This window comes from Crocodylus siamensis, chromosome 6, assembly GCF_052110815.1.
Source record: "Crocodylus siamensis isolate JL-2025a chromosome 6, ASM5211081v1, whole genome shotgun sequence".
NCBI lineage: Eukaryota > Metazoa > Chordata > Crocodylia > Crocodylidae > Crocodylus > Crocodylus siamensis.
The window spans coordinates 44,581,182-44,601,980 of NC_143400.1; the positions used below are offsets into that span (position 1 = coordinate 44,581,182).

The window sequence follows — 20,799 nt, forward strand, 5'->3', positions numbered from 1 at the left end:
GAGGCTTTTGAGCCCATTGGAGAGCAGCAGTATCGGGGGAAAAAAAATTTCAGCTCACAAAACCTGCACATCCAGGTTAAAGCTGAAGCAAATACATCCAGCCTTGAACTCGTAGCCTTCAGGTCCTGAGCACTAGGCCTGTGCAAACAGGGAACTATTTGCTTCAGATTCAGCTTATTTGGAGGCCACTAATTCAATTCGGAGATTTGGATTGCTGTTCCAAACCTATTCGGCCAAATCAGCTTTGGAAGATTTGGCGCCGATATGGAGAGATTCAGAGATTCGGCCAAAAACTATAATGGGGAAACAATGAAATACCTATAACTTTGTCATTTTTTTTCCTAATTCAGATTAAACCTGAAGGGATGATAGACCCTTCTGAGCAAATGAAGCTTTCCAAGGTTCAAGGAGATAGATGCCAGGGGTTCTGGGAAACTGCACCTGAAAGTCTTGAAAACAAAACTCACGTCAAGTGTATGCATTAAGTCACAGTGAGGTGAAAACTGCACAGGTGGTGGCTTCTGATGAGAGCATGAAGCTTACCAAGTTTCAATGAGATAGGTGCAGGGGTTTCTGGGAAACTGCACCTCAAGCTGCCAACAAGCAAAACTCATGACATGGGTGACGCTATGTGTGCATGTTAAGCCATAGCATGGTGAAAACTGCAGGGATGCTGGCCCCTGCTGAGGCCATGAAGCCTGCCAAGTTACAAGGAGATAGGTGCAGCGGGTTCTGGCTTCTGGGGCCCTGCACCTCTGGCTGCTGACAGGTAAAACGTTTCACAGCCGGCCCTATGAACTTCACTTCTTCAGCCTCCTCGCCTAGGTACATAAATTCATGGACTTGGTAAAGATTAGACAGTGGTATTCTGACACACTGCAACCTCCCAGACTTCTGACTCCCCCCGTACCTCTGCATTTTTACCAGCGCTGCTACATCTCCCTTACCCGCCCCCCCAGCCTGTCCCTCACCCCCTGATGCCTCCATTTCCATTTTCACTGACTGGCTTTCTTGTCTGCATTATGTACCAGGCCAGCCTCTGGCTTCTTTCCTATTCTTTCCATCCAGGACCAACAGACACACAAACTGCAGGTGCTTACTCAGCCTGATAAAGGGTTTTTCAACACAAAAGCTGGTATCCCAGGCAGCTAAGCTGAGCTCACCTGGAGACTCACAACTCCACTGTAACTAGCAAGCCTCAGGCCTGTCAAAGACGTGACAGGTTTGGGCTTTCCCCATCCAGGACTGTGTGCATGCATGAATTATCTGGAGGTTATGGTGCCTTTCACCAGGGGATCCTTGGTCCTGGTATTTATGGGCTGCTGCACCACAAGAAGTCCTACCAGGCCTCCCTTACCATGGCAGAGTGCATTTTTAGTGGTCATTCCCAGGACCTGGGGCCTCCTCCTTCCCTACAGCCCCCGTACATACCTCCAAGTTCATCCTGACACGAGAGCTCAGCAGGAACATGTTCTTCTCTTGCTGGCTGGTGATGCAGTGAGTGCCACCTCCAGCTCTGAGAGCAGGGCAGTAACAGTAACTGGTGTAAAAAAATCAAATGGAAATAGGTCCAGACAGAGTGAGGAGGGTGGCACTCAGTCTGTCTGCAGGTGAAGCTTGGGGAACCCCGGCAGTGGGAGATTCACTCTGAAGAACACCAGCTGCTCCACCAAACCAGGCTCCAAGCAGGTGCGGTGGGGTGTCACAAGATCCCCAGCAATGCTGAACACCCTCTCACTTGGAACACTGGTTGGTGGACAAAACAGGGGTTGCTGGGCAACTGTGGCCAGATCCTGACACATCTGGCTGCAGCTTGCCAAGTAGGCCAAGGGGTCACAGTCCAGCGGCTCCATGTCCCCAGTGACACAGGTAGGCACCGAAGCCTCAGCGATACCTGCCTGAGGCTGGGGTCTGGTGTGTTTGGACCCCAGCATTGAAGCCATGCCCTTGGCCCACATTGGCAGTGACTGGTGTGAAAGAGACTGACTGGTGCTGGTGCTGGTGCTGGTGCTGGTGCTGGTAGTGCTGTCATGGGAAAGTGGATCCCCCTCTTCCACATTGCCTTACCTCTGCCCTTCCGCCTCCCTGACTCCATTGACCAGCACCTGCGTCCAGTGATTGAGGATTTTGGTGCTGAGAGTGCACATGCTCCCCTTCACCCTTAGGTTGCACATGCCCACCAGCATGTGGACCATACTGGAGCACAAGGGATCCAGCCATCTCCTGACGCCCTCCTTCAGCCACCTCACCAGTGCCTGCATGTCTGGTGACAGCAGCTCGCCCCAGCCAGGAACATGGATCCCCTGGAACTTCTCCATTCAGTTCTCCAGTTCCCTCACTATGGATCTCACCTGGTTAAGGAGGTCATTTCTGGCACTGAGGGTCTTGGCGTCCTCAAGGAACAGCTCAAAGACCACCAAGATCTGGGAGATAGTATTCCACTCCACTTTGTTAAGGGGGCCACTGATCCCAATCTTCCTGAGCCAGGCCATCTCATGGATGGCTTTCTGTTGCTCCACCAGCCTTTCCAGTATCAGGTATGTGGAGTTCCACCGAGTCTCCACATCCTGCACAATTTTGTGCTGTGGGATGCTCAGATCTGCCTGTTTCTCCCACAGCATCTTGCTCCCTTTGACGCTGCAGTGGAAGTAACCTGCCACTTTCCTGCATTTTGAAATGAGCTGGGTGGTAGTGGTAGCACCATCACTGGCAGCCCTGTTCCCCTCCAAGGTGTCCCTGGCTATGAGGTCTGTGTGCCACACAGTGGATGCCAACAAAGCTGGCCCCATTGGCCCCGTTGTTGCTGACCATGAACCTGCGGGAGAGCTTGGCCTACCCAATGAGCCACTCCTGTACCATGTGGTCCATAGCCACCAGGATCTCCCTTGCCATGTGGGATTCATCCAGCACCTCAGCTTGGAAGAGAGCCCACTGATGGCCTGACTGTTTGTATCAGTGACCTGTGACAGAGAGGTAGGCATGATCGCCACCCTGACTGCTCCAGATGTCAAAGGTGAAGTGCAAGGCTACCCTGCCTTGCGCAACTCCTCCCTCAAGTGCTCCCTGCATGCCTCATACAGGGAGGGCACCACCATCCTGAAAAAGGTGGTGCATGCAGGCACTTGGTAAGATGCATCCACAAGTGCCATAAGCCGCCCGAACCCTGGCTGCTCAACTATGGGGAAGGGCTGGCTATTCAGAACAAGCATCTCCCCAATGCTCTGGGTGATCTCGCTCGCTCCTGCAATGTGCTCCCGCCCTCTCTGTCTGCAGCTTTTCTCCACCACTCCAGGATGGCCTGCTTCTACTTTGGGGTGATGGGGGCTTTGGAGAAAGTGGGGGACTTCCCTTTGGGCATGCTCGCACTGGTGCCAGGCTGAGCAGGAGGAAGGGCAAGGGAGTGCTGCCTCCTGAGATGCAGCAGCATCGCTGTGGTGGTGAAGTGTTTTACCTCCTTGCCCCAGCTGATCTGCCTTCGGCAGTGCTGGCAGACAGCAAACCTGGGATCAGCTACCACTTCAAAATGATCCCGTACTACACTGCTCCCCCGCTTCTGGGCTGAGGCTGGGGATCCTGCCTTATCCCCCTCCTCAGGATTTTGAGGCACAACAACAGGAAGGGCTGACTCAGCTGAGCCACTTGCCTCCACAGCCTCAACCTCAACATTCAGCTGCCTTGAAAACCTTAATGCCCTTCTCCCTGTGTCTGCTGTGGAAAGTGGGAAAGGGCTTCTGTATTACAGATGGGAGGCCTAAGGCACAGAAAAATTAAAAGTCTCCTTTTCAAAGATGAGTTTAGGAATCTTTAGATACATACAGACACCTCCTGAGACGGAGCATGTTCAGACATCTCATTGCCTTTCAAATTCAGCCCCAGATAAAGAAATCAATCTGTCATGGAGCTCTCCAGTGCAGACAGCCAAATCTAAGTCTCCAGTGTACTGCACTCCTGCCATAAACACTGGGCTGTCCTTCTGTAGGTGCCCATCTTCAGCCATGTCTACTGTTTACATAGCTTCAGCACTGTTCTCCGTGCACTTTGCACACACCTACAAAAGTTAGCCTTCCTGCCTTCCCCAAACCAGGGCTGACTATGGATGTAAGATATGTGAAAAATGAGAGCTTCTTGATGCTCCATATCTGCTGGATGGTACCATGGGCCAAGAAGGGGTTTCCCAGCTCATCATATCCAGCCTCCTGCTATCACTGGCTGGCATATCACACCATGCGTTGAAAATAAACACACTGCGTTCTACCTTACAACTAGGTTTCTTGCTCCCACCAACTTTATTGGAAGCATGATCCAGATACCCAGTGCTCTCATGGTTAGAAGTCCTTCTAGAATGGGCTGGATTGATCCCAAAAGTCTTTCTTTTCTTGTTCTTAATGGTTTACCTTTTCACTCTCTCTCTCTCTCCTTGTACTCTGTCCCCTGGAAAACTGTTCTCTGCCTGCCTCAGAGTGTCTTTCAAGACATCTCGGACTTTCTTATTCCTCAGAGTATATATGAATGGGTTCAGCAAAGGTGTCACCACTGTGTGCAGAAAAGCCACCACCTTGTAGAACCACGATGCATGACTCTTTTCTGGTAGTATGTACATGAATATTGAACAGCCATAGAAGATGGAAGCCACTGTGATATGGGCTACACAGGTAGAAAATGCCTTCTGGCGGCCTGTGGCTGATGGGATGTGCAGAATGGTGGTGATGATATAGACATAAGACACTGTTGTTAAGAGCAGAGAGCCCAGAACAACAATAGAAGAGGATACAAAGCTCAGCATTTCCAGGAGGACTGTGTCAGTACAGGCCAGCTTCAAGACTGGAATGATATCACAGAAGAAATGGTTAATGACATTGGGGCCACAGAAAGGTAACTGGAAGAACACAATTGCTGGGTAGAGGACAGAAAGGAATGCCCCAATCCATGTCCCCAAGGCTAGCTGGAAGGTAAACCAACCGTCCATGATGACAGAATACCGCAGAGGGTTGCAGATGGCCACATACCGATCAAAGGACATCACTGCCACCAGGATATAATCTGAGGTTCCCAGGAAGAAATAGAAGTAGGTCTGCATCAAACATCCAAAGAAAGAAATAGTTTTGGTGCCCAATAGGATATTTAGCATCATCTTTGGGACGATGACAGTGGTAAACCATATGCCTGAGAAGGACAAGTTACAGAGGAACCAGTACATTGGCATGTGCAGGCGGTAATCATTCCACACCAGAGTAATGATTAAGATGTTCCCCATTAATGTTAGCATGTAGGTCAGGAACAGAGTGAGGAAGATGAAGACTTTTATCTCACAGATGCCGGAGAATCCCAGTAAGATGAATTCCTTCACCATGGTTTGGTTTTCAGATCTCATGGCTTCCATTGCAACATGCCTGAATGAACACAAGAGAGACACCATGCAAAAAGACTCTCTCTCATGGAGGTGGATATAGGTCCCTAACTGTGTTCCTATTCCACCCTGCCTAAATCCTGAAAATAGATATTACCTCACCTGCTGTTTTAACATGCCATCACCTTAGCCTGAAGCTGAAGTTGCAAAAGCAATAATGAGGACACGTCCAGACCTTGCACTACCTGGTTTTTCAGAGACTTGAACCAGGTGAAATAGAATCACACTTAGGTGCTGAATAGGTAAAGTGATCTCCCATAATTGTGAACTAAATTAAGATTAACTCTGCAAGCAGTGAAAGGGACAATTCTCCTGTATGCTTTGTGATATAATTCCCCTGAAGTGACAGGGTCCAGTTCAGCTAGTCCAAACTGGTCCACAAAAATTGGGTTGCAGCTCATTGTAGTTACACCCATGGAAATCAGGAGTAGCTTCAGAAAAGGTTGATCCTCTTCTCACTCAGGGTGGAAGGAGGAGTGATTCCACTAGATTAAACCAAAAGGGTGTTCTGCTCATTTATCCTTGCATATTATTAGCAACTCCTCTGAGTTTCATGCACGTACAAATGAGGGGAGATTCTGGCAAGGAAAGTGCTCACTTGATTTATTTTTCTTCCAAGCTTGATAATTTGGGTGAGCTGGACTAAAGGAAGACATGCACCCTCATCCATTATCAGAATCACGCAGTAATAGGGTTGAAGTATGGAGTGCTATCTAGTCCAGCCCCATGGACAGATGCCATATTTGCTGTTGTTAGACTGTCAGACAGAAAACCTCCAGTGAAGGAGATTACAAAACTTCCCTGGGAAGCTTCTCCTATTTTCCTCCTGTTCTTACAGGTTGACAGTTTGCTTGTTTTGTTTTTATGTTATTTTTAATGTTCCCCCTTGAGTGTGAATCTAAACAGCTTTCCTGAAGTTTAAGCCCCTTGCCTTGTCCTCTGTCCTCTATGACAAGGGAGAACAATTTCTCATCACATTTTTAGGGCAGCCTCTCAGAGGCCTCTCTTTCAACTCCCCTTTTGCCATTCCCTTTCTTAGGTTCTTCAACCACTTATAAAGAACCTTCACTACATCAAATGTTATCACTGCTCTGTAGACAGCCAGCTAAGTGGTGCAATGATCCAGGTGTTAGGGACACATACTGGGAATCAGAATATTTGGGTTCCTGTTCTAGCATTGCTAGCGACCATGAGCCCAACTCTGCTGGGTTTTTCTAAGAAGCCTGAAGACATTGGGTTCCAGTCTTTATTGAAATTCCCTGAAGGCATTGGTATCCTTATTCCCTGAAATACGTTTGAAAACCTGGTCTTTATCTTTCTCTGCCTTTTTTTCCTCCAACTGTACAAAAACAGTGATCTTTGCCTCCCCCTGAAAGGTGCTTTAGTCTCTGTTGGTAAGGATCAGAATTCACCATTATTACCAGTTTAATTCTGTCCCCTAACAAGCAAATTTATTATTTATAACACCCTGCAAAACATCAGATCTCTATGGAAGCAATTCTTACAATTTTTTTTAAAGTTATCCTGCCCCTCACTTTACCCTTTCCTAATTTATACTCCTTGGTATATAGGCACATAATGAAAAATATTATCCATTTATCCTTGGAAAACAAATAGCAGTAATGTGTTTCAAAAGCATTTAATGGGTCAAAAGTTCCAAGGGAGCTTCAGCGTTTGAGTCATGTATGTATACTTGAAAAATATAGGCTATGTCTTTAAAGGGTTTTTTAGTATTTTCCTGCTTTGAACACAAGGAACTCAAGAGAAAATATAACCATGCCCCACACCTCTCTCTCTCTACCTTAATTTTAATGTGCACTGCAAATCATGTTCCAGATCTTCTGCTGACACAGCTATTTCCTGCCTAGTCTGCCTACACTGACCTCTGGAGAACTTACAATTTAGTATACATTGTTAAAACACCCGTAGATCTGTTGCAAATGTGATGCCATCCTATAATATTAATACATACATATCATACTTACATAAACAGAAGTTTTCAGCCTGCATTCCCAGGGCTGTGTTGCAGAACAGCTAGTTTGTGGCTACAGTCGAGCACCATAAAATAAAATGCATCAACAATATTAGTATTAACATTAACATACAGTCACAAAGTGAGTAACTACACTCCTGGTTTAGCACCTTTTCCAGAGCAGTGAACTGCTCTCCCCCTCATTGTACTAGACAAAGAACAAAACTAATAGTACTTCCCCAAGAGATTATTCTCAAATGCTGAAGGATTTTTAATATTATTATTATGTAGAAAATAAACTCAGTTTACTAAGGAAGTAGCTGACTTGGTGAGATCTAATAACCCAGAAATCAGGTTAAGGAAAAGCTGTTCCTCTGGGTAACCTTCATGCCGTATGGAACATCCTCAGAGAGAATATTCATTTAAGGAACTACATTTTAAATGAAAGGAGGGAAATCCAGAGATTTAGTAGAAAATCACAGAATCATCGGGAAACAGAGCATTCATGGCTCTTCAGCACTTTGGACTGATGCATGCATGTTTATATTGTTGCTCATTATATATTTCTGGCACCAGGTGGAGTTTGCATGAGCTCAGACAGAGGTGCCAAACATCACTAAGGAATTTCAGTTCTTAATTGGCTGTATTTCCCAGGTGGGGCACCAGCACCTTACTCTGGCTACATGTTGGGGCAACTCCTTAGGAATCAAGAGTTACATCTGTGCAAAAGGCAGAGTGAATGGTGAGTCTACTTAGATAGACTAGCTGGGACCAGAGAAGACTCTCCTCCTTCATTTAATCAGTGGGACAAATTCCAAAAGTGATATGGGCAGGTTCTTTTATACTTCCCCCCCAAAACACCTGGACTAGACTGCAACAGAGAGAAAATACTGCACTAGCTAGATGCAGGTCTAACATGTTAATGTCTTAGCATCCTTTGCAACTAGTTGCCAGCATAAAAGATGGCAGTCTTTAAATATGTGCATGTGAAGTGCAAAGTATACAAAGTTCAATTGGCTTATGCCTGGAGTCTCTGTTTTAGGGTAGTGGAATGTGCATAGCCACCTTCGGATGAGAGGAAAATGGAGTGAGAAAGGCATTAGTTGGAGATGTACAATGTGAGAAGGGTGGAAGGAGTACCTTGGCACAAATGGGTTAATGGAGGGGGCGCAGTTTGAGAGAAAGGAGCCATAGAGAAGAACAAACAGAAAATCCAGTATTGATGTGACAGAGAAAAGCTTTCAGGTGGGGGTCCCACAACCCCTGTTATAGCTGTTCCACCTGTCTACACACTGGAAGAGAATTCTGATCCAAATCTCAGTATTTTGCACTAAATGATGCACATATCAGTTTGGTTGTGATCCTGGCCATAACTTACATTTCCAAAAACCTGAAACATTTCACTTTGATGATCATCCACGTTTTAAAAGGCTATGGAGAAACTTGAGAGAATCCAGAGGAGAGCCATACCCATGATCAGAGGGCAGGAAAACAGGCCCAAGAGAGGCTGAGAGCTATGGGACTCTTCAGCCTGGAAAAGCGCAGATTCAGGGGGGACATGGTCGCTGCCTATAAGTATATAAGGGGTGTGCATCAGGATCTGGGGGAACGCCTGTTCACCAGAGCTCCCCCTGGGATAACAAGGTCAAATGGTCACAAACTTCTCCAAGACTGTTTCAGGCTGGAGATGAGGAAGAACCTCTCTACAGTCTGAGCCCCCAAGACCTGGAACAGACTGCCACCAGAGGTGGTGCAAGCACCTACCCTTTACTCCTTTAAGAGTCAATCGGATGTTTATTTTGCTGGGATCCTGTGACCCCAGCTGACTTCCTGCCTCTGGGGCAGGGGGGATGATCTTCCGAGGTCCAAATCTATGAAATCATCTGACTTCAACATAGCACAGCATAATGTAATGTGATATAATGCAATCAAGGGTAAAAGCCTAGACACAATATTTTGATAATTAATCAGAGAAATGTACATGAAATTGAGGCATTTGCAATCTGAATTCACTGAGCTGCAGTTTAGACAAAAATTGATTCAGCTGAAAAAAACTTTTCAAACAGTTGGAGACCTGGTACCCTGACTAGGGGTGACATTCTTACCCTTCAATCCCATCTCCCTTGCCACCAGAAAAGCTATATTTGGGAAGAGTTTGGCTCGTGATATATTAGCTGATAGAGATTATGAATGGAAGATATGACCTTGCTTACACCATGGGTAAAAGTCTATCCCAAGGGCTCCCAACTTCAGGGTGCAACCCAAATCAGGGTTTTAGGGGGTTCACCCCTCGCTCTGCCCCTCCTGTCTGCAGGGCTCTTCCGGAGCACAGTCTGCATGGCTTTTGCTGCTGCTGCCCCCCATGATCCCAGCCTGGCCTGGGCTCTACTGGCACCACTAGGCATGAGTGACTCGGTGGCGGGGACAGGGGTTGTGCCCTGGATTTAGGGTCACAGCAAAAAAAGGTTGAGAGCCCCTAGTCTATCCTTTCCTTATTACCTAATTTCAGTTTAGGCCACCTGAAGGACATGTTTGGCACTTACAGGCCCTGAAAAATTTGGTTCCTGTTCATGTGAACACCTGGCCCTAAATCTCTTCTACCTCCCAGAAAACCAGTTTCAAATGGTGATCCAAAGAGGGCACTAGGGAATTGCTGAGCTGTGCTGTAGTGGTTGGATTAGCATTTCTGGAAATCAAGAAAAGAAGCCACTGTGCGAGGGAGGCCTGGGTTCTGATCACGCCGGTTTTGGTGTGAAAAGAAAACTTCGGAAGTCCCATCCCACCTCCTCACTGTATTCCAGGGAACACATGGCTAGTTTCTGGGGCTGTGTAGTCATTTTTTGTCATCCATGCATGAAGGGAAATACAATGTCTCTCTGAGTAACTGGGAAAGGCGAATCCTAAAGGTGTAATTTGCTTTGTCAGACAAGTTGAAGGTGGTTGTGTAGGCTGAAGCCTCAGAGAAGTGCTAGAGAATTTATCTTCATGTTATCACTGTGAAATATTAAATTATCATCATTTCCAGTGCCCAGATGGGAAACAGAGACTTAAGAGCTATTGACTGACCTTCCCCAAGGTCCTAGAGGGAGCTTAGGGCTGAGTGAAGTTAGACCCAACCTCTGGAGTCCCAGCCTACTTCAACCCCCTTTCAGCCATCTAAAAGAGTGGCCTGCGGGGAGCAATTCTGCACTACATCATAAGAGAATAGGACAGAAGGGAAATGGCCTTTAATACCCAAACTGGCATTGCTCATTTCCTTCACAATTTACCTAACACTCCTCTGATCAGCTCTTTAGTGCCATTGAGGTCATGTCTGTTTACACTTCTGATGTGGATTTCAATTGTTTTTTTGTTTTTTTTGATTTTGTGCCTTGGGCAAAATCAACCAAATCAGTTCTAAATTCTACGTATTGAGCAGAGATCAATCATTCAGGTCTGTGTGGTGCTGCTACTGACAAGTATTCTCCCTCCCAGAGTCTTCAGCCCTGGGCTTCAGATACTGCCACATCCATGGCAGGCATCCTACATGCAAGTGCCAAGCCCAAAGGCTTGGGGTTCCTATGCCTCCTAGTGTTGCTTGCCCCCAGCCAAAAGGCCATAGGAGCAAGCTAGAGGGAAAGCCCAAGAGCTATCCCTTGTTACTATAAATTATGTGGTCAAGATCTCCCATTGGGAGACGTTAGTAGACTTGTGCAGGGGTGGCTGCCCACAGTGCAGTGGGCAGGTCTCTACCCTCAACTACACCAAATCCTTCAAGGCCAGGAAGAAGGGTATTTCCCCTGCTTGGTCAGTAGAACAACCTAGGCCAAAACCGTCACCACGGGATCTTCCCAGCCAGGTAAGTGATGTGGACTAGAATCACTAGCTGGTTCAGGATGTGCAGGCTGTGGAAGAAATGCAAACACACTAATGAACCCTCAGTCCCAGGAGCTTTGCACTGTCAGCGTATGACGGTGAGCTGTAAACCAGGAATTAATGGCCAAGCCATAAAAGTGGTTCAATTCTCAAGAACTGAGATGTCTAATGGATAAACTATTGTGATGAGGATACCCTCAGTTCCCCTTTTATACTTGCTTCTAATGAACAGTTAAGGGCAGAGTTTCAGGTTTTCCAAGTGACAGTGTCCTAGAAGGAGCGTGCTTGTTTGAATTTTGTATAAAACTGTACTGTTAGGACTCTGAGAGGAAATGCAGCAGCATTCTGCCCACAGAAGACAGAATGCATCCAATATTGCTAGCTGAAACCTCTTGACCTGGGTCTAGTACACCCCTTTTGGAACAAAGTCCTTTAGTAATCCTATGTCATTTGGAGCCTAGACTCTGCAGCGGTTACATTGGAATCAACCTACAGTGGTGGAAGTCAGAGAATGGGAGATCGACAAAGAGCAGAGGCGGGTATTAAGAGACAGAACCATCCCCACTTTGTGGCTCCTGATGGGGTCATGGTTAGGGCAGGCAGGAGGTTGTTTCAAAGACGCCAAATGGAAACATGCACCAAGGTCCCTTTGAGTGTTAGGACCTATGTCTGGCTTAGACTTCAAGGAAGCCCAGTCCTAATGCTAAAATTTTGACTGTCTGTCACAGTAAGTACTGCCTCAGTCCAAGGAAAGTCGTTCAGACTGTTTGTGGGTTAACTTGAAAGTGAAAGTGAAGAATGCAGTGTGGTTAAACTCCCTACCATCATGAACAAGAGCTAAACAAGCTGGTCTTGCTAATGCAGTTCACGGGAATAATATTCTATGTCTGATAATCACTTCTCATGATTACTGTATGGAACCATGGCTGAAGTGACAATTAAGATGATAACTAATTAAGGATGCAGGAAAAATATTATGTTTCACTTGCATCAAAATGATTCTTGAAAAATAGATTAGGGAAAATAATAACAAACAAGAAAAGGAAGTCATTCTGATTTTTTTTCTTAGAACATGTTTAGTGTTATAGTACAAGAGTGAAACCAAAAAACACATTTCTATCCAATTTCTTGGTTTTTTAGTGATGACCAACAATAACAGAAGGAAAGAATGAAAGGATGAATGAACAAACTTTTTATTTAATTACCAAATTCCCCAAATCACTGTAAAGACATTACCTCACTGGGGTGGAAGGGAATGGAAAGGGTAGATGAAAACACTGAAGCCAGCTCCAGTGAAAACAGAAATCAGAAGTGCTGAACATATTAACCCTTTAAGCCGTTTTAAAAATAGTAATTTTGGCATCTTCTTGTTTCATGATGCCTCTCTCCCAGTGAGCTGGGTGATTTCAATGAAGTGCTAGGAAACTTGTAGCTTTGTCTATCAATCTGTTTTAAGCTCAGTGTAATGAGTAGGCTGTTTCCGAATGCAGGAGTCAGAAAGGAAAGCAGAGATCACTCAGTAACGGATCACCTACCCAATTTTGATGTTAAAAATTTCAAGTTATGGGGAGTCCACTATCTCCATTAGGATCCCTTCCTTCCAGGCTTTAATTTTCATACTTGTCAAATATCCATATCATAGTTTTAGTGGGGATTTGTCTTCATTTTCCATAACATGAATGCTCTTGTGGCTTTACTTGATTGCACGTAAACACTTCTCAGAGACATTTCTCCCACTTTGGCACTGGTCAGCAATATTCAAGTTGCTGTTCATCCTTCCCTTTGATTAGTTCAAGTAGATGCAGGTTGGAATTAGCCTAAACGATTTCTAGACATATCCAACTGAAACTCAGTGAACATCAGACATAAGTCCACTTAGGCACTTTTGAAAAAAAACTTAAACCAGGGTCCTTTGCTTTAATAAGATGTTTAAAAATGCTGTGTTTATAGCATCATTTTTCTCTTCCATGTGCAGAATGGCTCAAGATGGACCCATAGAGAAGGAGAACCAAACCACAGTGAAAGACTTCACCATTGTTGGATTCCCAAACATCAGTCAGTTTAAAAGCTTTGTCTTCCTCATTCTTCTGGTTATCTATGGACTGACACTCATGGGCAACATGGTGATCATAGCCTTGGTGTGGAGGGATTATCGCCTTCATTCCCCCATGTACTGGTTCCTCTGCAACTTGTCCTTTTCAGGCTTTTGGTTCACCACCGTCATCCTCCCCAAAACTATGCAGAGTCTCATGTCAAAAAACCACATCATTTCTTTTTCTGGCTGCATCACCCAAACTTATTTCTATTTCTTCCTGGGAACGTCTGAGTACATCCTAGTGGCTGTGATGTCCTTTGATAGATACATTGCCATTTGCAAGCCATTGCATTACCCTACCATCATGAGTGGACAGCTGACGCTGCAGTTGGTTATTTGCACTTGGATGGGAGCATTTGTATCAGTTTTGTGCCCCACTGTTCTTGTGTCCCAGTTACCGTTCTGTGGCCCCAATGTCATCAACCATTTCTTCTGTGATATAAAGCCTCTGTTGAAGCTGGCTTGTGTGGACACCAGTCTTATTGAAAGGGTCATCTCCACAATCTCAGCCTTTGTAGTGCTTAGCTCACTGTTGCTAACAACAGTGTCCTACTTGTACATCATCCACACTATCCTGCGTATCCCGTCTGCTATAGGACGCCAGAAGGCATTCTCCACCTGTGCAGCCCACATCACGGTTGCTTCCATCTTCTACAGCTGCTCTATTTTCATGTACGTCCTGCCCCAAAAGCTGCACTCCTCGGAGTTCTACAAATCAGTGTCCTTCCTTCACACTGTCATCACTCCTTTGCTCAACCCTTTCATATACACGCTGAGGAATGAGAAAGTACAGATTGTATTAAAAGAGACTCTCAGGCAGGGAATTGGGAATGTTTCAAAAAGGTTCTGACACATACATTAGAGCTATTAGATTAAGAGATTTTAAAATAGGATTAAAAGTGATGTTCTTTAAATTTCTGTCTGTGTCTAACTTCCTTGAACAATTTAGGAAAATAAGTGTTCTGCTCCCCTCCAAATATTATTCCAGCATTAATTTGTACAGTTTAGTGCAGGGACAAATCAAACAACAACTATGGTTGTGCTCCTTCGCCTTCCTGAGAAGGGTTGGTTAAAATTATCCCTTTGTAACTACCAGCTGGTTTTCACCTGAGACTCTTAAATCTTCTCAGGCAGACAAATCATTCTGCATTTCAGAAATATTCTTTCACTCTTCATTCTTCCTTCCCCATGTTACAAGGCATGCATTGCTTGATTTATGAACAGGGGGCTGTGTTACACGCACAGGACTGGGATGCAGGTGATCTGTGTTCAGACAGAAGTTCAAAAAAGTGTTTCAGAGTCCTCTACTAAAATGCAATAGCATTTTCACTGGAAATCATTCAGGATCTTTTGAAATACCAGCTTATGTTACCCAATAAGTTGCCTACTTGGGTGACAGGAACAGAAATAAATCACTGCATCAAATCAAAATGTCCCAGTTTCCTACTGGATTAATCACATACTGCTAGTCTAGACATTGTGAACTGAGTTATGGACCACCTACCATTAAAGGAATAACTTCTAACTGATCATGGCTTAGAAGACAGACTTGCTTCCTCAAAAGTACAGAGACATTGGACAATAAACCTAGGCAATTTTTGGTCCAGTTTTTTAAAGCAACTCATGGTTTAGCTTGTTGGCCACAAGAAATTTCAGAAGCGACTTTTAACCCAGCTTGCATTCCTTGCAGGGGAGTGAAGGGATCCAGATATTCTTGTAAACCTCCCCAGGCTCCTTTCTATGCTGTAGGTACCTATAGATGTCCCTGAAAACTATTTCAGTACCAAAAGCCTTATCATCCATCCCCTTGGTTCCATGCTGTGTCGATCTCAACATGGAACAGAAACTTTACAGTGCTATTTAGCCATTTTATCCAAGACCTTTTTAAAGGACAGGTGCAGCTGCTCCACTTCAGGTGGAGTGATGGAGAAGCACTGGACAGTGCCTGGCTTGTAGCCTGATGGCTGGAGCATTATGCTAGGAAGCTAGATGTATTGGATCAAACCTGTTGCAGGTAGGAGGAGTCAAAATGGGGTCCCTGACCCCTTGGCAAAGAATCTGAAACACAAGACTCTTGAGTTAAAAGGTAAGGGTCCCCCCTTCCCTACTTTTGGGTACATGGGCAGGAGGAAAGAGGGTCTCAAACTGTGTGGAAGTAATAAAAGCTGCAGTCATGTGTAATCATGGATGCATATGCACTTTTCAGTTTGTAAAATGAAATAAGATGTAATCCCAAGATTATCTGAGCACTCACCTGAGTGGACAGCACATATCTTTGGACCCTAGAGGGGAGCTGTTATGCGAGGGAGTGATAAACACAAGGCACCTGAAGCTCTGTTGTCAGGGAACAACTTTGCCCAGCATCAGTGCAGGGGCCTTGGATCTGTGTCCCTGCACAAGTCTTAATTTCAGGCAAAGTGAAAAAGAGAAGAGGAACTGAGAGGAGACCAGGCCTTGAGAGGCTTTTTGTATGGGAGGGACTGAGGCAGGGAGCACTGTGTTTGTCTTGTACAATAGTAAGTAGCTGTGTCTGCAGCTGTGAGTCTCACAATCTGCAGCTTGGCTGTGGAGCCGTTGGTGGATGGGGTGACATGTCCTTTGAAATCATTTGCAATGTAGGTGTCATATCCCATCCTGAAGGCCACCATCCACACCAGGCCTTTCCCATAGGATTCTTGAATCCAATGCATGTGGTAGTAATTGATATCGAACCCAGAGGTGTCACAGGTGAGGGTAATGGATTCCCCTGGCCGAGCAGAGGCAGAACCTGGCTGTGTTAAAGTGATCACTCCCACAGTACCTGGTGAAAAGGAAAAGTTGAGCACATCACAGGAACTGACCATCTCCATTGAGCAAGGACTCCACTCTGCATGCAGCAGACGCTACAGAGGACAATGCCAGAACCACGGAAATCATCAATTCCCTTGAGATCTAAACCACTCCCCAGTCTAACCAGAGACAATGTAATGGTGGTCACCTGGCAAGAGGCAGCATGAGATAATGCAGACATAATGAAGCAAGCCCATGATGGCTGATCTCCCCTTACTTTAGGGCAGTGGGTAAGTGTAAAAAACTCCTTGTGCTGTTCCAGTTCTTTCATACCCATGGGTCTTATATCCTGCAAAGCAGGCAAATGATTTTGCATGTCAAAACTTGCACTTCTTCCTCCACTCTGTATTCTTCTCCTATTCACCTATTCACGCCCATCTGGTTTAATTAGGATGGTGACACAGGAAATGTCAGTTCAGACAGGAGGTTTGAAAAGCCCTCTCTCAGATATCTGTGGCCAAACCTTTATTCTCTTTGCAAACCCTTTCCCAGTCTCTACAACATAGTCCCTGTCTCATAGGATGAGAGGAAGGAACCAGTTGCTTCTGAATGGACCATTATATCAATTCAGCAGGGCTTTCCTGTGAAGGTCTCCAATAAAAGGTACAATTTTGAATGTGGAAGCCAGCCATGGAACAACCTTTCACTCTAGGAATGTCCTTCTGATCCCTGATAAGGGAGAGAGGAATTTTTTTTCCCTCGCATTGGCTGAGATTGTAGGCCATTCAATGAGTCTTCCTGAAGTTGCCCTTATAAATTGTATTTTGTATAAATACGGGATAGTATCTCACTTAAAAACTCAGTTCTCTGTGCTACAAGGCATGCAATGCAAGCAGTGCATGCAGTTGGGAGGGCATGGGCTGTGGAGAATACAGACTTTCTAGCTGTGACTGGGAATGGAACGGGATCCCATGTGCTAGTTTATATGTCAGTGTGCCTGCCCTTCCTTGGAGCTGTCCATCAGCAGGAGAGGTGAAAGGCCATTGACATCACCTCAGTTTAAACCACTGATTCATACTGAGAACACTAGGCTGTTCAGGATGTGCAGGTTGTGGAAGAAACACAGACACCCTAATGAGCCCTTGGTCCCAGGAGCCTTGCCCTGCTGGTGTGTGATGGTGAGGTGTAAACCAAGAATTCATGGCTGAGTGAACCATCATAAGCGTTGCTTTCCTATTCCCAAGAGAAGAGGTCTTTAATGGATAAACCAGAGGGAATTTATACCCCCAGCTCCCCTTTCAGGTTTGCTTCTGATTAATAGTTTTAGGTACAGCTTTGGTTTCCTGAGAGAGAGAGGACTAGGAGGGGGACAGTTGTGTGAGTAACGAATAGAGCTGTGCTGTTAGGACTCTGAGAGAAGCCCAGTAGCTTTATGACCATAGATTGCAGAATGCCTCTGGTATTGCCAGCTGCAATCTCTTGAAATGGGTTCAGAATGCCCCTTATGAAACAAAGCCCTTTCAAAGTCATATTTTCTTTAGATACGAAATGTGCAGTCATTAAATTGGCACTCAGCTTGCACCGGTAGGAAATACAGCAGGAGACCAGCAAAGAACTTCTGGAGGCAGCTGCTAGGAGATGTAGCAAGTGACACCTTCATTAGTCCCTTCATGGCTCATTATGGGGACCTGGCTAGGGGGCCAGAAGGTAGTGATATTGTTGAGAACAGGCTCTGCTCAGTCTGGGATTTTCCAGTGAGCTAAATAGAGGCCTTTACCAAACTCTCATTGACCATATGCACCTGTAACTGCCTCAGTCTTTCAAGAAAGCCTCATCCCAAAACTCAGTTCTTGAACCTCCAGCACAGTAAGTACCACTCCAATCCAAAGTAAATCACTCAGACTGTTTCAAGGTAATCTTGAAAGGTGAGCACAGAATTCAGCACAGTTAAGCTCCCTGCCAACCTGAAGAAGAGCTAAACAAGTCAATCTTAATACAGTTTAGGGGAACGGTATATTGCCCATGTCCAATTAAGATCAAAGCACTTTTTCAGTCCAGTTGATTCGATCCTGTGTGAAGTAATGTTTAATTTTATAATTAAAGTTGCATTCAAAAAATTGTTCATATTCATTTTATACTTGAATATTAGATTATAGGAGGGAAAATAGATGTGAGAATCTGAAATGATACTTGTATTCTTTGTCTCTGAAAGTGCTTGCTTTGTCATTGAAATTGTACAGGAGAAAAATCAGAAAACCATTTTCCCCCAAAATATATCTATATAGATAGATAGATAGATCGATCTCCACCTATATATCTCTTTCTATCTATCAATAGAGATATATAGGTCAGGAAATGTAATGTAAATGAAAGAAAAGAAGAAAAAAAGATATTTTTCTTTATTAAATTTTACAGTTCACTGAGAAGACAGGAGCAGTTTGGGATGAGGTTTGAGTGGAGAAGTTTTGGATGAAAATATCTGAAACCAGCACAGCTGTCCTAACAGTACAGTTTCTATTCATTAAGAAGTTCATATTTCTAACATGAAAATAAATTATGAAAATTGTAATACTGTATTATAATTTTGTTCTTTGCTAATTCCATGGTGTCTATCTGTGCCAATATGCTAGGTTGCTTATATTGGAACCCAAAGAATTCTGCAGCTCTATCTAGAAAGTCATTTCAAGAACATTTAAATGAGTGACCTTTTTACAGATCCACAAATCATTAACAAAAGTGGAGAAATTCATTAACTGCCATATCAAAAGTTTCCTTACATTATGAAGATACCCAATCTTGATACACACACACACACACACACACACACACACACACACGCACACACATATATTACAAGACTGGGTATCTTTCCAGGTGATGGAAAGTCTATCATCTCCATTAGGAACAGTTCCCCTTGTTTTTAGTTCTCTTCCTTTATGTTGGATATTCAGTCAGGGATTTTTTCTTTTGACAGTCATTCACTGGGTTTTGCTATGCTCTCTCTCAATAAAACATGTCTTCCTGCACTGGATGTTATAAATGATATTCTAAATGTCATTATCTTTTCTCATTCATTAGAGTGGTAGGTGTGCGCATAGGTTGAAAGTTCGCAACAAAGTATTGTATAGACATTTCCCTTTAAAACTCAGTAGGCAATCACATCTAACTCCCCTTATAATTCTTACATTGTTCAAGCTCCATTATTTCAATAAGATACTAAACCCCTCCCCCCCCCAACCTAACAAACAAGCTCATGGCATCTTTCTTCTCCTCTTTGTGCAGGCAGGCTCAAGCTGCAACAATGGAAAGGGCAAACGAAACCTCAGTAAAGGAGTTCATCATCGTGGGATTCCCCAACCTCAGGCTGTTTAAAATTCTTTTCTTCCTCATTCTTCTAGTAATCTATGTCCTGACGCTCATGGGCAACATGGTGATCATAGCCTTGGTGTGGAGGGATTGTCGCCTACATTCCCCCATGTACTGGTTCCTCTGCAACTTGTCCTTTTCAGGCTTTTGGTTCACCACCGTCATCCTCCCAAAAACCATGGAGAGTATTGTGTCAGACAACCACATGATTTCTTTCTCTAGCTGCATCACCCAAACTTTTTTCTATTTCTTCCTGGGAACGTCTGAGTACATCCTAGTGGCTGTGATGTCCTTTGATAGATATATTGCCATTTGCAAGCCGTTGCATTACCCCACCATCATGAGCGGACAGCTGACGCTGCAGTTGGTTATTTGTACTTGGACGGGAGCATTTGTATCAGTTTTGTGCCCCACCATTCTTGTGTCCCAGTTACCATTCTGTGGCCCCAATGTCATCAATCATTTCTTCTGTGACATAAGGCCTTTGCTGAAGCTGGCTTGTATGGATACCATTTTCATTGAAAGGGTCAATGCCACATTTGCATCTCTGGTTGTACTTAGCTCACTGTTGCTAACAACAGTGTCCTACTTGTACATCATCCACACTATCCTGCGTATCCCGTCTGCTATAGGACGCCAGAAGGCATTCTCCACCTGTGCAGCCCACATCACGGTTGCTTCCATCTTCTACAGCTGCTCTATTTTCATGTATGTCCTGCCCCAAAAGCTGCACTCCTCAGAGTTCTACAAATCAGTGTCCTTCCTTCACACTGTCATCACTCCTTTCCTCAACCCTTTCATATACACGCTGAGGAATGAGAAAGTGCAGATTGTATTTAAAGAGACTCTCAGACAGAGAACTGGGAATGTATCAGAAAGGTTTTGGCATGCAAATCAGGGCTATGAGATTAGGAGATGTTAAAAGAGGGTTAAGAACTATGTTTTTTAAATGTCTGCCTGTGTCTAATATTCTTGCATTTTTTAAGAAAACAAGTCTTCCCTTCCACTCCAAATACGATTCCAGCATTAATTCATACAGTTTAGTGCAGGGACAAATCACACAACAACTATGGTTGTGCTTCTTTGCCTTCCTGAGAAAGTTTGGTCCAAATTACCCCTTTGTAGTTGCCAGCTGGTTTCCACCTGAGATCCTTAAATTTTCTAAGGCAGACAAATCATTATGCATTACAGAAATTTCCCTTTGCTCTTCATTTTTTTTTCCCTGTGTCCCGGGCATGCAATGCTTGTGTTATTAACATGGGACTGTGTTACAAGCACAAGGCTGGGATGCAGTTAATCTGTATTCTGCAAGGAGTTCAGAATACTGCCTCAGAG

At 44.7% G+C, this 20,799-nt stretch overlaps 3 protein-coding genes across 3 annotated transcripts; 2 read left to right on the forward strand and 1 right to left on the reverse strand.

Moving 5' to 3' along the window:
• Positions 1–4,390: 4,390 nt before the first annotated feature.
• LOC149862486 (olfactory receptor 6M1-like) lies at positions 4,391–5,380 on the reverse strand. The gene has a single exon (XM_090053937.1). The coding sequence runs from the start codon at positions 5,378–5,380 to the stop codon at positions 4,391–4,393; it is 990 nt and encodes a 329-aa protein (XP_089910063.1).
• Positions 5,381–13,210: 7,830 nt separating this feature from the next.
• On the forward strand, positions 13,211–14,179 carry LOC149862487 (olfactory receptor 6M1-like). Its single transcript, XM_090053938.1, has one exon. It carries the CDS (start codon positions 13,211–13,213, stop codon positions 14,177–14,179), a length of 969 nt encoding a protein of 322 aa, XP_089910064.1.
• A 5,220-nt stretch (positions 14,180–19,399) lies between these two features.
• LOC149862488 (olfactory receptor 6M1-like) lies at positions 19,400–20,386 on the forward strand. The gene has a single exon (XM_090053940.1). It carries the CDS (start codon positions 19,400–19,402, stop codon positions 20,384–20,386), a length of 987 nt encoding a protein of 328 aa, XP_089910066.1.
• Positions 20,387–20,799: the final 413 nt, after the last annotated feature.

What these genes read in the sequence shown, in the direction of transcription:
- LOC149862486 (XM_090053937.1), bottom strand. Translation starts at nt 5,380, where the DNA reads ATGGAAGCCATGAGATCTGAAAACCAAACCATGGTGAAGGAATTCATC.
- LOC149862487 (XM_090053938.1), top strand. Translation starts at nt 13,211, where the DNA reads ATGGCTCAAGATGGACCCATAGAGAAGGAGAACCAAACCACAGTGAAA.
- LOC149862488 (XM_090053940.1), top strand. Translation starts at nt 19,400, where the DNA reads ATGGAAAGGGCAAACGAAACCTCAGTAAAGGAGTTCATCATCGTGGGA.